Here is a 16,011-nt window from a genome sequence, read left to right on the forward strand (position 1 = left end):
GGAGGAGAGAACTGCCTTCTACTGAGCTCATTCACAGGGCCATCTTCAGCATATATGGCACCGGGGTACAAAGATCCACCCGGCGCCCCTAGGTTGCCCAGAGTTGTCGACCTTTTTTTAGGGGGGGGACCCCAAAGTTGTTGGCTTCTTTTACGGAAATAGTTGTTTACCTTTAGAACGGTTGTAGAACACAGGGACTCACAGCACACCCCACGCACAGGGGCGTATGAAGGGAGGTTAACACCCCCCCACACACCAGTTCATGGTATTCAAATGGTGAGTGTGCACCGTGTCATGTGATGAATTATGTAGGGTGGGGCTTATCAGCTTGCACCCCCCCATATTTTATTCAAGTTGGCACCCTGATCTGTCACATTTCTATTTTACAGATGGGAAGCCAGAGCTTGGAATTTCTTTATGGCCACTCAGCAAATCCATGACTGAATCGGAACTTGAATCCATATGTTACAGATCAGAAGTTCTGCAGAATGTAAAATTGTGATGCTTTTATGCTCTTTTTGATGTTCAGTGTGTCTCCTGTTTGGCGGTACAGTTTAGAGTTTGGGCCAAATAAGGACATAGCTAATTTTCAGGGTAAGGTGAATCTCATCTTGATCTTGCAATTTTATCTGTCGTGAAAGGCTACAGTGCAGCAGCAACCCTTATCTTTGTAAGTCTGAATATTATATATGTGTGTGTGTATGAAATGCATTCAGTTGTGTGGTATTAATCATAGCATGGAACATATAACTACTTAGTGGATAATTCATAAGCAACACAAAGGTGGCCTCTTTGAGCCAGGAAATGTGATTTCTCACATGATACAAGTATGACTGTAGCGGGGTCTGCCCTGAAACTCCCTCCCCCTATGCAGTGCATAACATTTGCAGCGTTCTCACTTGATTAGCCAGGAGAAGGGCAGAATGATATCCAATTAATTGCTTTTACAGCCTTAGAAATATGAAAGAGAAACTTGCTGCATTTTTAAATCCTTTTTTGCTAGGACTATCTTTGCAGGACAACAAGATGGAAGTTGATGAAACCAGTGCATTGCTACCAAAGGTAATTATTTTGATTTGCATATTGTTTCTGAGTTTACCCTTGTCTTTGGAGATCTTTAGTCCTCTATATATGGCATCATTTTCCTATTTGTGTGGAGGGGAAAACAAATGAGATTTTCTAATAGCATGTGGGGAGAGACAGAGAGAGAGAGAGAGAGAGAGAGAGAAAGAAAGAAAGAAAGAAAGAAAGAAAGAAAGAAAATCTGTTGACCTAATTCTGCAGAGAGTGAATTTTTCCCTAGTCCATCATGCTGCATGGTCATCAATATGAAAATATTAAGAATAATCCTAAATAAGTTTATGTTGAAGTAAGTCCCCTGAGTTCTGTCAGACTTTCTTCCAATGAAATATACTTAAGACTGTGTATTAGCCTGTCTACTAAGAAGAATGCCTTAAAATGACAATTTGACGTTCCTTGGTCTTACATACGTACCTTTTATTCTATTCCAAGTTCAATCACACCATCAATCACTTTGCCTGCCACTTCCCTCAGTCATTTTAAATGGCCTCTTCTCTCTCTTGAATGGATCACATATGCTTTGTCCTTCCCATCAGATTTCCCCATAATGTTGCCCTCTGCCCACTATAGCTCAGCAATGAAACATCAGAAACCTCTGTCATCACTATGCATAGGGCAGTTCCCAGTCATAATTTAAAACAAATGGCTCCCCCCCCCCAAGAATCTTGGGGACTGTAGATTATTACATTGCAGCTCTTTGAGGGGTAAACTACAGTTCCCAGGATTCTCTGAGGGGAGTCATGTATATTAAATGTTCATTGAATGTACAGTGGTACCTTGGGTTAAGTACTTAATTTGTTCCGGAGGTCTGTTCTTAACCTGAAGCACCACTTTAGCTAAGGGGGCCTAATGCTGCTGGCGCCATGCCGCCGGAGCACGATATCTGTTCTCATCCTGAAGCAAATTTCTTAACTTGAAGCACTATTTGCGGAGTCTGTAACCTGAAGCGTATGTAACCTGAGGTAACACTGTACTTTAAATGTATGGTGTGGATCTTACCTTAATCTATGCTTCTGCCTCCAGCTGTCTTATAAAGTAAAGCCACAGGGGATCAAGTCTTCGCTGACTAGATGATAACCCAGCCATAATGTATTATTCCCCCCTGCCATATAAGTCAATCAAAAATCTCTTTTCTGCCCTGTCCTCTGTTCTCTACCCTAAAAGTAAAGTGACCCCTGACCATTAGGTCCAGTCATGACCGACTCTAGGATTGTGGCGCTCATCTCACTTTATTGGCTGAGGGAGCCGGCATACAGCTTCCGGGTCATGTGGCCAGCATGACTAAGCCGCTTCTGGTGAACCAGAGCAGCGCACAGAAACACCGTTTACCTTCTTGCCGGAGTGGTACCTATTTATCTACTTGCGCTTTGACGTGCTTTAGAACTGCTAGGTTGGCAAGAGCAGGGACTGAGCAACAGGAGCTCACCCCGTTGCGGGGATTCGAACCGCTGACCTTCTGATCGGTAAGCCCTAGGCTCAGTGGTTTAGACCACAGCACCACCCGTGTCCCTGCTCTCTACCCTACTGTTATGCCAAAGGCCTCCAGTTATACAACAGGATATTATGGGAGGGGAAATGCTTCCTGTACCTCCCTTTTTGGTTTTGTTCCTCATCTCTGACACTTGGTCTACATTTTCTTCGGTTCTCTTCTTTGTTTAGGCGGACAAAGTGGACATCTTTTGCCCCTCTAATGCACAGGGCTCCCTGCTGAATCCCAGCAGAGGAAGAGAAGCATGGCATCTTCGGAAACGGACAAGAAAATGGCGCCTCTGCCCATCTTCCCATCACCCTCTGGATTCACTTAGCCACTGTGTGAAATACTTGACCTTTGTTTGGAATCTGGCCTTCTCCATTACAGGATTGCTCATTTTGGCCATAGGGATCTGGGGTCTCTCCGACAAAGAGTCACTGGCAAGTGAGCGGATAACTTATTTGGGCAGCGACCCCATGCTCTTTTTTGTGTTAGCGGGTCTTGTAGCCAGCACGATCTCTCTCTTGGGCTGCCTAGGAGCCCTCTTTGAAAACACCTGCCTCTTGAAGCTTTTCACAGGAGGAATCATGATGTTTGTGATCCTGGAAACTCTGGGTGGAATCGTTTTCTTTTCTCTGAGACGCCAAATCAAGACCTCCTTGCAAGAGTCCCTCACGGTGGCCGTGTTACGATACCAGGATGACCCAGATCTCAAATTCATCATGGATGAAATTCAGATGGGCCTGCAGTGCTGCGGGGTGGAATCCTACCTAGACTGGAAAACAAATTTGTGAGTATGAGCCTACTTGGAGAATTCCCCTTGCCCTGTTCTGTTAACACCTAGGAAAGGTGGGAGAACAGCAGCACATCACAGCACAATGTAGCCCAATCATCGTCATCATCACCCATCAATCAAAATTGCTAATAATGCCATCTGTTTTCAACAATTCAAAGTGTTGGTGTTGACCTTTAAAGCCCTAAATGGCCTTGGCCCAGTATACCTGAAGAAGCGTCTCCACCCCCATCGTTCTGCCCGGACGCTGAGGTCCAGTGCCAAGGGCCTTCTGGCGGTTCCCTCATTGCGAGAAGCAAAGCTACAGGGAACCAGGCAGAGGGCCTTCACGGTAGTGGCGCCCGCCCTGTGGAACGCCCTCCCAACAGATGTCAAAGAGATAAACAACTACCTAAAATTTAGAAGACATCTGAAGGCAGCCCTGCTCAGAGAAGTTTTTAATGTGTGACATTTAAATGTATTTTTAATCTTTGTTGGAAGCCGCCCAGAGTGGCTGGGGAAAACCCAGCCAGATGGGCGGGGTACAAATACAGTGGTGCCTCGCAAGACGAAATTAATTCGTTCCGCGAATTTCTTCGTCTAGCGAATTTTTCGTCTTGCGAAGCACGAAATCCCATAGGAATGCATTGAAAATCAATTAATGCGTTCCTATGGTCAAAAAAAGTCCAAACAAAGCCAAATTTGGTACAACAAGAGTTTATTAAGTGCTCTTTAAAGTCACACATACTGTAAAGAGCATTTCAAAATTCAAATCCAGAATTTTTTTTAAAAAACAGCAGAGTGCCCCAATGCTCACAAAAAATCATAAAAATGCAGGGGGGAAAACACACAAGCTTCCAGATTCTTGCAAACCCCTCTCCAACACCAAGTCCTTGAATTCCAAACACCCCAACCCAAAATCCAACCCCCCCAAAAAAAGTTTTAAAAGCTTAACTTACCAAATGGCTGCAAAAGAAGTTTTGGAAAAGCTTCAAAAATCACCAAAGTCTTTAAAAACCTCAAAAAAGGCTACTATGTACACTGCGTTCTATGAGTTGCTCCTCGAAGTCAAGTCGCAACTGTATTAACGGTGTTAAGAAAAAGGAAACAAACTTGCAAGACATTTTCGTCTTGCGAAGCAAGCCCATAGGGAAATTCGTCTTGCGGAGCAGCTCAAAAAACGGAAAACCCTTTCGTCTAGCGAGTTTTCCGTCTTGCGAGGCGTTCGTCTTGCGGGGCACCACTGTAATAAATTATTATTATATTATTATTATTATTTTCATCTACACTTTATGTGATTGAAACAAAACTATATTGTGTTCTCCTCACATAATGCTTGCAAGAAGCCTAGGAAGACAGTGTGTGATTGATCAATGCCCATCTTGTTTCACCAGCGTGGTATTCACATTTTACTTGGGTCTCACCTAGGCTACTAATCTGGGTTGGTCCTCTTGCTTGCTTTCATTTTAAGAGACCTAACTGAGTTCATTTCTAACCAGAATCATGCTGAGAGAGGGCCCAGTCAATAAGCAGTTTAGCCACACTAAAATCAGTGGGACATGTTGCTTGTGAATAACTTAAGCATGACTAATTTTCTCTGGATCGGCTCCAGAATATGCAAGGAAACCTCACAGCCGCAGAAAATCTTGTCTATGGTTTCTGTGCTGCTAATATTCATCTCCTTCATGTTTCCACACACACATTCTTCACTGAAAAAGGAATTGTACCTAGTATAAAATTATAAGTGCACAAGGTAAAATAAGATGTGGGGGGAAATAACAGTTGTTAAGATACAGCCATGTAAAAAGACAACAGAAAAAACATTGAGGTATTAGGTTAAGTTTAGGATAAGTACAATAACAAACTTGTAATTTTTGTGGGGTTTTTGTGGGTTTTTTGCCCTTTATAAAAGCATATTGTGCCATGTTATTGTCTGTAAATGCAAGAAGTGCTGGACAGTTTCTAAGGCTGTGTCAGTTTAGTCTCATCTTTTGTTCCAAGGCAACGTTCACGTACAGATTTAACGTATTTACTCAGGACCTGCATGTGCAGACCCACTGATAATTGGCACAATTGGCTTTAACACCGGCAGGAAGTACTGTATGAGCTGCTCTGGCTCGTTCTTGTTAAGAGGCTTCCTTAGCTGCTGCATCTGGTCTCTCTCTGTGCTCCCCTCCTTTGGTGTGAGCTGGTAAGTGGTGCACAGCTTGAATCCACCCCTGCCACCTCTCTGGTCCTCCGTTCAAGAATTGCTGTGAGCTCAAACCCTAACGGGCAGTGTCAAACCTGCTGCTGCCGTCCATCCATTCAGCAACGCATGCCTAAAGTCAATTACGCATGGATCACACTGTGCACACAGTGCTGGGTGTGCAGTTTCCCTTTGCAAAGTACGCCTCTGCATGCATTGGTCCTGGTCAAGTTAGCGAATCCATGTGCAGACCATCCTTACCAGCAGGAATGCCATCCTTTGCCTGATATCTTCTGCATTCACATGCAGAAAACGGAGTGGGTGTGCTGGAAGAGGCGGAGAACCTCTGTGCCTTAGCAGCAGGTGAAATGATTCTTCCTGTTATCACATTCCAGATATTTTAACTGCAGTTCTCCAGGAGTGCAAGCCTGCGGCGTCCCAGCTTCCTGCTGCTTGGATCCACTGGAAAACGGCACCATCCCGAATTCCCAGTGTGGCTTTGGCACCCTGGCCCTGGAGGAGTTTGTGGCTCAAAGCACCATCTATCTCGGAGGCTGCGTTCCCCAGCTGAGCAGATGGCTTAATAATCATGCAGGAGTGATTGGCTTGTATTGTGTGCTTCTGATTGTGATTGAAGTAGGAAGCTTATTACTGACCGCTAAGCTCCTGGCAGGCATTGCCCTTGCTAAGACTCGGGATTTCAGTGAGAGGGAGGAAACACATTTGCTCTCCTATCATCAGAGACAAAAGGGATTTTGCTCATGATCTGCTGCAAACTATGAATCCAGAATAACCTTCTGAGCGCAACAGGAACTTAGAGAGGAGGGGTGTTATGTACTAAGCTTGGATCCTAGAACAATAGGCAAGTAGGATCGTAGAATGCAACAACTGATTGGCCTGCAGGAAAAGACCTATCAGGCTCCAGGAGGGAAGCAGAATCAGCCAATCAGACGGGACTCATTGTGTAAATAATGTATATAAAAGCCTGGGGAAATTGGTGGGGAAATTCAGTCACTGTTTTACAAGCTGCAATAAAGAGCATGAAATCACTACAGGACTCTTGAGTCTATTTCATCCTGTTATGATATACTATTTAATTCCTCAGAGCAGGGTTTGCACCTGGTATGAAGGACAGGGAGACCCTTTGTGCTTGGATTTCTCTTGCTTACGTCATACCCTTCCTCCTGATTCTCACTGTCCCTGATTCTCCTCCGGCTGCATCCTGTTCCATCAGTACTGTCTCTCTTCCTCCGACACACCCTCCAAATATGCACAGAGAAAGAAGAAGAGTGTTGCAGCGGAACAGCTTCCTTTCAGAATCTGGTCTCCATGTGTTGTGGAAAGTTCTTGTGGAATTCCATCCATTAGCTTCCTGTAGCCCATTCTCAAAGCCGGTTTCTGAAATGTACCTGGAAAGCATTTTCGGCCCAACAACCGGCTTCCCCCACCCTTCCCAAAACCAACATTCCTAAGGTGTGTTCCTCTGCAGTGGCAAGATTTAGGGAACATATTCTGGTAGGAATCTTACCTATCCCCTCTCTGTATGCCTTTCAGCAGGCAGTGAAAACAGAGATTACAAGCCAGCAAACCTATTATGGTTACTCTACAACCTCTCTGGAGAAACTATATCCTATTCTATATGTGCAGAATCCATATTTTCAACCTTACTCCTTTCCACTGCAGTATTCCACTCACATCACACTGCATCTTAAAGGTTCCCTGTTGCAAATAAAGTCTCTCTCCCTGCCCTCGTGCTTCCTTGTTTGAGCCCAACAAGTAGTGCTGCAATAGCTTTCATTGCATGAGTTCATCTGCTCACAGGAGGCTGGTCACTCAGGCAAGGCCCACCAGTATTTTTTTACTTGGTCTTTGATTAAGTGTCCACAGCATCTTCACAAGGGAGGAGGGAGAGAAAACCCGAACAAATTCGCCGTCCATCCAGTGAACTCCTTGACTGCCCCACCAGGTCCAGTGGTTGCTGGCCGCATTGCATCTACTGCTTTAAACCTCCTCACTACCACCACCTCTCCACTTCCAGGGAATAGATAAGAAGGAAGAGAATGACACAGACCCTCCAAGTGTCCCTATTTTCCAGGGACAGTCCCTGATTTACAGAAGCCCATCCTGGTTTCTGATTTGATCCTGGAATGTCCTGCTTTTCCTTAAAGGTAAAGGGAAAGGGACCCCCTGACCATTAGGTCCAGTTGTGGCCAACTCTGGGGTTACGGCGCTCATCTTGCTTTATTTGGCCAAGGGAGCCGGCGTACAGCTTCCAGGTCATGTGGCCAGCATGAATAAGCTGCTTCTGGTGAACCAGAGCAGCGCACGGAAACGCCGTTTACCTTCCCACCGGAGCGGTACATATTTATCTACTTGCACTTTGACGTGCAAGGTTCAAACTGCTAGGTTGGCAGGAGCAGGGACCAAGCAACAGGAGCTCACCCCGTTGCGGGGATTCGAACCGCCGACCTTCTGATCGGCAAGTCCTAGGCTCTGTGGTTTAACCCACAGCGCCACCCGTGTCCTTAGGATGTCCCTATTTTCATCAGAGAAACATTGGAGGGTATGGAGTTATCCAACTCCCGAGCCACCTTAAGGCAATCCTGTATAGGGATTTTAAAAAAATGTTTTATGTTTTGTTATGTTTTTATATATGTTAGAAGCTGCGTAGAGTGGCTGGGGCAACCCAATAAGATGTGTGGAGTGGTAAAATTATCATTATGGAATGGGACATCCCTATTTTCCTTGGATAAATGTTGGGAGGGTATGATGTCATAGTAAAATGGAGAAACTACTATACATGTAAAGATGTCTATTTTTGCAAACTATAGCTGCAATGGAGGGAGGTTCATCGCAGATAGAGACAATAGCATAAAGTCAGGCGTAATACTTGCTCACTTGGGTTTTATTATGGTTTTATCAATTGCTGGAGGCCAAGAGCTGATTTCTGCAAAGTTGATTTGAAGAGGCTAGGAGCACAGATAAAAGGAAGGTCACAGAAGCTGCCTCCTCAACTGGAGGGAAGGCAAATATCCATGCAGCCCCACTTCTGGCCTCTGTGTGTTTATATGATGCCATATTGGGCCAGCTCGTGTAGCTCCAAGTGGCTGAAGGCTTCCCAGGGGCAGATCACAGTAATATCTGAAAGAAAGAGAGAAGCATCAGGGCAACCTATGTACTGTATATGCTTATTGCCAAAGGTCATTGTGCTTCTAGGCTGAAATCTGCCCCAAAGGCCTATGGTGACAACTGAAGAAGAAGAGTTTGGATTTTGAAATATACTCAGAGTCGCAAAGTGATTTCATGCTCTTTATTCAGCTCATAGTGGTGAGGAGGAATGAATGAAAGTCCCCTCAAAGTATCTGCTTTATATACATTATTTACACAATGGGCTGCACATGATTGGCTAATTCCGGAATTCTACTGTAAGCCAATCAGGTTGTGGATTCACTTCTATCTGGAGCATGATTGGGTGGTTCCTGCCAACCAATCATACTGCTGCATTGTTCTAGGACCAATCAGACTGCTGCATTCTGAATCCTATTGTTCTAGGACCAATCAGACTGCTGCCTTTTGGATCCTATTGTTCTAGGACCAATCAGACTGCTGCAGTTTGGATCCTATTCAACTCAGTACATAACAGATTTGATATCCCGCTTTATCACTACCCTAAGGAGTCTCAAAGTGGCTCACAATCTCCTTTCCCTTCCTCCCCCACAACAAACACTCTGTGAGGTGAGTGGGGCTGAGAGACTTCAGAGAAGTGTGACTAGCCCAAGGTCACGCAATAGCTGCATGCGGAGGAGCGGAGATGCGAACCCGGTTCACCAGATTACGAGTCCACCGCTCTTAACCACTACACCACACTGGCTCTCACACTGGTCGAGGAAGCAATTGTGGGGGTTCATAATCATAAATGTAGCTCATGTGAAGTAAGGACTTCAGTTTCCGTGCAGTGGTGTTTAGAGAGAAGGGACTCTATCAAAACACCGCATGGTATGTTGGCATGGCCTTACCCAAAAGTGGGGATGCCAAGACGAGCGATTAAAAACAGTCCTCAACCAATGAATGGCAGGAGGTAGCACTAGTAGACACGCAAAGAAAGCGCTGCAAGTGCTGTGGAGGTAGTGGGTTGCACTAAGGCCTTCTGGGAAGGAGAAACAATCTCAGGACATGCAAACACAAGCTGGTTCCCAGGCCTGCCTCCATCCTTAGGCAAAACACATAGATTCCTTGGTAGGCGGAAAACGTCAATAAAGACAAACCAGGCAGTTTCTGCAGGTGCAGATTAATGTTGTGTGGTGTGCTAAAAATAGGAATCTTTGGTACCTGTTCCCAAGCCCTCCATACCAGGGATGTCATCGCCAAATCTGCAAAGAAAAAGAGAATGAGCAGTCTACGATGCATTTGGCTTCTCCACCCAACCCGGATCATTCCTCCACATTATATAATCCATGGATGGCCAATGTGATGCCCTCCAGATGTTGGACTACAACTCCCATCAGCCCCAGCTAACCTGACCAACAACCAGGGATGGTGAGAGTTGTGGTCCAATAAAATCTGGAGGGCAACATGTTGTCTATCCCTGATATCATTTCTTTATAGGGCTCCACGTGGAGCGGTTTAAGGCAGAATGGTGATTTTTCCATGCAAGAGCTTAAGTCTCAGGACAGCCACTGATTCAATAATTCCATACATGACAGAACCCTCACCAGCTTTGGGCAAAGTTGCCGCAGATTCCTTGCAGGACACAACCGAAACACAGTCTAAAAGGCACATGCATGCTATTGCCATGGTGCCTGACATATTAATCATATTCTAAATATCTTTTACTCAGAAACTGCATTTGCACAAATCAAGAAAGAAAAGAAGAAGAAAACCAGATCCATGGTAAACATTACAACCATGTCTCAGACTGGCAAACCTTGCACTTTTGAAACCTAAACAAAAGCAATTCAGCATGCCATCGTTGAGTTCTATCTGCTGCAGTACCGACAAGACAAGACGGATGAATATTAAAGTACATTGCATTTCCAAGCGAACATAGCAAGTGAGGCCAGTGGTTTGTCTAGCTCAGTATTTTCTAGTTACAGGTAGGTAGCCGTGTTAGTCTGCCGTAGTCGAAACAAAATAAAAAAAATTCCTTCCAGTCGCACCTTAGAGACCAACTAAGTTTGTTATCGGTATGAGCTTTCGTGTGCATGCACACTTCTTCAGATATCTGAAGATTAACAAACTTAGTTGATCTCTAAGGTGCTACTGGAAGGAAATTTTTTTTTATTTAGTATTTTCTATACATGTTAATTGTTGCATCATTGTCAAATATCTGGACCGGCCATTTCCCCAGAATAACAATTTGCACCACATCACCAACTTAGTGCCCTATTTGGCAGCGAGAAAGTGAGTTCCTTAATTGAGAAAGATGATAGTGGAAGAGGCATTGTGAAGGAGATTTGTTCCTGAATAGGCAAATGACTAGATTCATGGATGGGAAAGGTTCCAACCTGCTGCTTGTAAAGGAATCGTTCCCAGCCAGAAAAATCTGCTGGCAGAGAGAAGAAGAATGTTACAAGCAGCAGGATTGAATCTGTCCCCTCCGTTACCAACAGATTGATTAATGAGTCAGCATTCTGGCTTGCTGTTCCACATAGCAGGCTGCCATGCTGACTCATAAGAAACCATTCTGTTCCTTGTGGGTGCAAACTGGATAGCTTCACTAGTTTAAATCCCAATACCATCGGATCCAAAATGTGTACGGATGGCAATCGTTATCCCAGGGCAGGATTCAAGGTGTTGCATGTGCAGAGCAGGGTCCAATCACGCAACAGAACTTCGCCTCCCTTGCCTATGTGTACCCCATAAATCTGCACTGGAAGGTTGAGGGAACACCCAGACCGGTATGGGGGTACATGCAAGAAAGGAGGGGAGTAAGGAGAAGGAAGGTACCGTATTTTTCCATGTATAAGACACCTCCATGTATAAGACGACCCCTATTTTTTGAGCCCAAAATTAAGAATATTTACGGTAATTGCAACGTTCCATGTATAAGACGACCCCCAATTTTAAACTTTAAAAAATTGGGGGGAAATAGAGTCTTATACACGGAAAAATACAGTTATTTCTGTGTGAGCAGACCTTGTTCCCTGTTTGCATATCCCACTTAGCATTGCATTGAATTCCACTCTCAGAAAAGTTCTCCTTTATTTTGGGGGATCCTAAACCATTGTTTGTTAGCATTGTGGCAAACACAGTAATTCCCATTTTGAGTCATCTGGGAGCAGGAGAGAAGAAATAGGAATGTTTTTGAAACCTGCTGTTAATACTGGAAGTAAATGTGTGATCTATAGACTGAATGTGTTCTCTAAAGCTGGCCCAGCCATGAAGTAGGGTGATGCGGTTACCTCAGGCGGCACCTACTCAAGGGGTGGCAGGAGTGTTCGGCCACCCAGCTTTGCTGCTGGTCTCCCCAGCCTCTAGGGGCAGAGAAGGACCAGTGTCAAAGCTCTGCAGAATACCTCGCCTCCTGTCTCAAGGAGAAGCCCTTCTGGAGTTTGTGCCCCTCATAACAGGGGTGGCAGCAGCAGACCCTCCAGGTGTCCCTATTTTCCAGGGACATCCCTGATTTAGAGAAGCCGTCCCAGTTTTTTATTTGATCCTGGAATTTCCCGCTTTTCCTTAAGATGTCCTTATTTTCATTGGAGAAACGTTGGAGGGTATGGAGTTATTACAACTCCAGAGCCATCTGAAGGCAATCCTGTATAGGGATTTTTTTTTTTAATGTTTAATGTTTTATTGTGTTTTTATATATGTTGGAAGCTGCCCAGAGTGGCTGGGGAAACCCAGTAAGATGTGTGGGATGTAAATAGTAAAATTATCATTATGGAATGGGACGTCCCTATTTTCACTGGAGAAATGTTGGAGGGTGTGCAGCAGGGCATTTCGCCTCAGGTGACAAAACGCCCCAGGCAGCCCCTGCTTCCTATACACAAAACAATGGTCTTAAAACTGCTCCTGGACTGGTAGGGATGCTAGCTGTTGATAACGGTGGGGAAGAAGAAGAAGAAGAGTTTGGATTTGATATCCCGCTTTATCACTACCCGAAGGAGTCTCAAAGCGGCTGACATTCTCCTTTCCCTTCTTCCCCCAATACAAACACTCTGTGAGGTGAGTGAGGCTGAGAGACTTCAGAGAAGTGTGACTAGCCCAAGGTCATCCAGCAGCTGCAGGTGGAGGAGCGGAGACGTGAACCCGGTTCACCAGATTACGAATCTACCACTCTTAACCACTACACCACACTGGCTGTTTTTGGAGGAAAGTGAAATCAGTCCTCTTCACCCAAGCAACGTCTCCATCTCTCACCCTTGGACACCCTTCTTTGGTGGCTTGCTTTTAAACTGCCTGGTTTGCCTCTGCTTGAATTTTGGGGGTCCTTTTCTCGGGGTGGCAGGACCTCCAGTCACTCTGGTGGCCGATTTGATTTCCGGCTTGGGAGGTTCGAGGCTCATGGCTGCCGTGAAGAGAAAACGCCACGGCACCAAAAATGGCTTCCGATTCCTGTGGTTTAATCTGTTGTGAAGAAAGGAAGGGGGGGGGGAAGAATTATACTCCCAGGTCTAGTGTTTCTGTGGACAGCTAATTACGTCAGCTGTTGAACTTCCATCACATCTTGAGTTCGTGTTCCAAAGAAGAGAAACAAATGATGTGCAACATCTTTAACTCCAGAATATATACACTGAGTCAGACCATTAACTCATCTAATCCAGTGAAGTTAATACTAACTGGTAGTGGCTCTGCAGGGTTTCAGGAAGGGGGCATACCCAAACTCACCTGAAGATGCTTTTGCCTTCTAAGACACAACTCCTCACAGATATTTCCATACATAACAGTTCCAGGTTTATCACCATTCACTCTTTAAGTAGCACAGAGCGAAATACAGTGGTACTTCGGGTTACATACGCTTCAGGTTACAAACTCCACTAACCCAGAAATATTACTTCGGGTTAAGAACTTTGCTTCAGGATGAGAACAGAAATCGTGCTCCAGCGGCATAGCGGCAGCAGGAAGCCCCATTAGCTAAAGTAGTGCTTCAGGTTAAGAACAGTTTCAGGTTAAGTACGGACCTCCGAAACAAATTAAGTACTTAACCTAAGCTACCACTGTATTTAGTTTGTAGTTCATGAGACTTGACTATCTCTACACTTGGACTGGAACTCACGTGTGGACCAAGCTTTGATGTTGAAACACTCATTATTCCATCTGAAACTTCAGATTATAATGTTCAAAAAGTAGCTGGCTAGGATCTTGGAAATACCTGATTTATCTCGGCCTTGTCTGGGTGTGGCCTTGTAGAAGCCGCTCCCTGTTCAACTCACCCGATGTTTTCTATTTCACTTTCATCCCTAGGAATGAGGGCAAGAAGACACTGGAATGGGGTTGCACAGGAGGAGAGTGCCATGTGAAATTTATTCTCGGCGAATGATGCGTGCCTAATGCACCTGGCATGGCAATGCACTTGACACACAGCAGTGCAGATAGAATGTGCCCAGTGTGCACCCAATGGACAGCTAAATCTGGTTTGTTGCTTTATGTGCCCTCAGCAGATCGCACAGCCTAGCCAAAGAAAAGCTGCCGGCTGTTGTCGTTAGGACACTAGGATAAATGGGGCATTGGTCTGGTGCAGTGTTGCGTTAATTTTGTTCATAGATAAATCCCTAAACAAATGCTAATCTGATTAAACCTTTTCTCCCCCTCTCCAGTAAACAAGCTTGCTAATATTTGCACTTGTTTACAGGATTATTATTTCAGGGGGAGAGGATTTTATTTTTGTTCATTAGTTATTACCATCCCTCTCTGAAAACTGATGCATATCCTGCATAGCCCTGCTACTCCCAGTCTCAGTAATGTTAATTTATCCAGATCACACAGATCATGATATTTATTCCACAGATATTCTAGCAAATGAGGGAAGACTTAGCAGCTTAATTGCTGTTCTGAGGATTCCCACACCTTGTATCTAAAAAGCCAAAGCATTAAAAAAGTTATGATTCAGATATGCAGCCAATCAAATAAATGCGTACATTCACCCCATTGTTTAATTATACAAAATTAGCCACAACTCTCACATCTACTTTTATGCTCCCGTATCCATTAACTTCATTGTTATTTGCCAATGCCAAGCTGTCTCGTCAAGCTACAAAAAGCTGTTCATTTTTTAATTTTAATTTCTGCTGCCTTGCTATTCCTTGGAAGTCTCACTTCCTCCCATGTCAGTATGCATAGCATTGCAGGATCAGTCAGTTTTATGATGCTTTTATATTTGTTGGAAGCTGCCCAGAGTGGCTGGGCAACCCAGTTAGATAGGCAGGGTACAAAGAATAAAATTATTAATATTATGCATGCTCATAGCCACCCTATGGCAGAAAAGCAGTATTTGCCCATAGCTACCCAGTGATATCCCATGGCTGAAGAAGCATTAGAATGAAATTCAACACAGAGTCTGTTGCACCCGTGGGCCTCCTCTCCTATAGCAGGGTCTGTCCTCCCAGGAATACAACCACAGCGGGACCCACATTAAAGCAGAAGCTGCAAGTTGGGTGGGCTAAACAGGTCAGTAACTAGGAGCCAAAGAAAAACATAAGGGGGCTGCTACTCACCAGACGCCAGTGTCAACCTTTGCCTGAACCACTGCAGCAAGAATTAAGAGTTGCCAGTGAGTGTATCTCTAGCTTGCAAACACTCTGGAGAGGTTTCAAAGGGGTTTGCTAGATTTATTCTGCTCCTCCTAATAAGATTATATCTCTTGTTTCTAATCCGGTATCAACCTCAATGACAGGTACATTGTGGGCTGGATGTTCAGAACAGGGGGAGTGGGGGAAATGTATGGAAATTTTTCCAGATCAATTGTGATAGACTCAGCATCTGCCCGTTGCCTCTAGAACCAGTAGACAAATGCGCTTCCATGACACTACATGCCCGATGATGTTCTGTGCAGTTTGAAGAAGAAGAAGAAGAGGAGGAGGAGGAGGAGGAGTTTGGATTTGAAATCCCGCTTTATCACTACCCAAAGGAGTCTCAAAGCGGCTAACATTCTCCTTTCCCTTCCTCCCCCACAACAAACACTCTGTGAGGTGAGTGGGGCTGAGAGACTTCAGAGAAGTGTGACTAGCCCAAGGTCATCCAGCAGCTGCATGTGGAGGAGCAGGGAAGGGAACCCAGTTCACCAGATTACAAGTCTAGCGCTCTTAACCACTACACCACACTGGCTCATATACTCCTATGCCAGCAGACATTGTCGCCATATGAAATCAAAATAATTGGACCTGCAGGGGCCGCACACCCACTTCTGTTTTACATGGTTTGGGCAGGAATGGCAAGGCTTAGTGAGAGGAGGTTGGAGGCATCCAGCAGAACAACCCAAATTACCAGTAGTCTAATACAAGTGTTATCTATGTTTAGACAGCAGTTGTGGAATACTTGTACAAACAAGATCTGCAACAACCA

General features: G+C 44.8%; 2 protein-coding genes across 4 annotated transcripts; one reads left to right on the forward strand and one right to left on the reverse strand.

Annotated features, from left to right (window-relative positions):
* Positions 1-391: 391 nt before the first annotated feature.
* On the forward strand, positions 392-6,560 carry TSPAN10 (tetraspanin 10). The gene is made up of 3 exons (XM_083598908.1): positions 392-1,062; positions 2,740-3,341; positions 5,907-6,560. The coding sequence occupies exons 1-3, from the start codon at positions 961-963 to the stop codon at positions 6,274-6,276; spliced, it is 1,074 nt and encodes a 357-aa protein (XP_083455034.1). The 5' UTR covers positions 392-960; the 3' UTR covers positions 6,277-6,560.
* Positions 6,561-8,398: 1,838 nt separating this feature from the next.
* Positions 8,399-15,941, reverse strand: PDE6G (phosphodiesterase 6G). 3 transcript variants are annotated; one of them, XM_083599057.1, is made up of 4 exons: positions 15,165-15,941; positions 12,871-13,077; positions 9,841-9,881; positions 8,399-8,652 (listed from the first exon to the last, which is right to left on the reverse strand). In XM_083599057.1, exons 2-4 carry the CDS (start codon positions 13,014-13,016, stop codon positions 8,576-8,578), a joined length of 264 nt encoding a protein of 87 aa, XP_083455183.1. In that variant the 5' UTR covers positions 13,017-13,077; positions 15,165-15,941; the 3' UTR covers positions 8,399-8,575. The 3 variants fall into 3 exon arrangements, with proteins under 3 accessions (XP_083455183.1, XP_083455184.1, XP_083455182.1); XM_083599058.1 differs by lacking the exon at positions 15,165-15,941 and adding an exon at positions 13,823-14,513; XM_083599056.1 differs by lacking the exon at positions 15,165-15,941 and adding an exon at positions 13,175-13,430.
* Positions 15,942-16,011: the final 70 nt, after the last annotated feature.

The sequence above is a fragment of the Podarcis filfolensis genome (genome assembly GCF_964270895.1).
Source record: "Podarcis filfolensis genome assembly, chromosome: 2".
Lineage (NCBI taxonomy): Eukaryota > Metazoa > Chordata > Lepidosauria > Squamata > Lacertidae > Podarcis > Podarcis filfolensis.

Excerpts from the sequence above, each read along its gene's own strand:
- TSPAN10 (XM_083598908.1), top strand. The coding sequence starts at position 961 with ATGAAAGAGAAACTTGCTGCATTTTTAAATCCTTTTTTGCTAGGACTA. Across the intron at positions 1,063-2,739 it reads CCAGTGCATTGCTACCAAAG|GCGGACAAAGTGGACATCTT; the intron begins GTAATTATTTTG and ends TTCTTTGTTTAG. Across the intron at positions 3,342-5,906 it reads CTAGACTGGAAAACAAATTT|ATATTTTAACTGCAGTTCTC; the intron begins GTGAGTATGAGC and ends ATCACATTCCAG.
- PDE6G (XM_083599056.1), bottom strand. The coding sequence starts at position 13,221 with ATGTTGCACATCATTTGTTTCTCTTCTTTGGAACACGAACTCAAGAT. Across the intron at positions 13,078-13,174 it reads TTGGAACACGAACTCAAGAT|ATTAAACCACAGGAATCGGA; the intron begins GTGATGGAAGTT and ends TCTTCACAACAG. Across the intron at positions 9,882-12,870 it reads CCAAAGAAGGGTGTCCAAGG|ATTTGGCGATGACATCCCTG; the intron begins GTGAGAGATGGA and ends TTTTCTTTGCAG.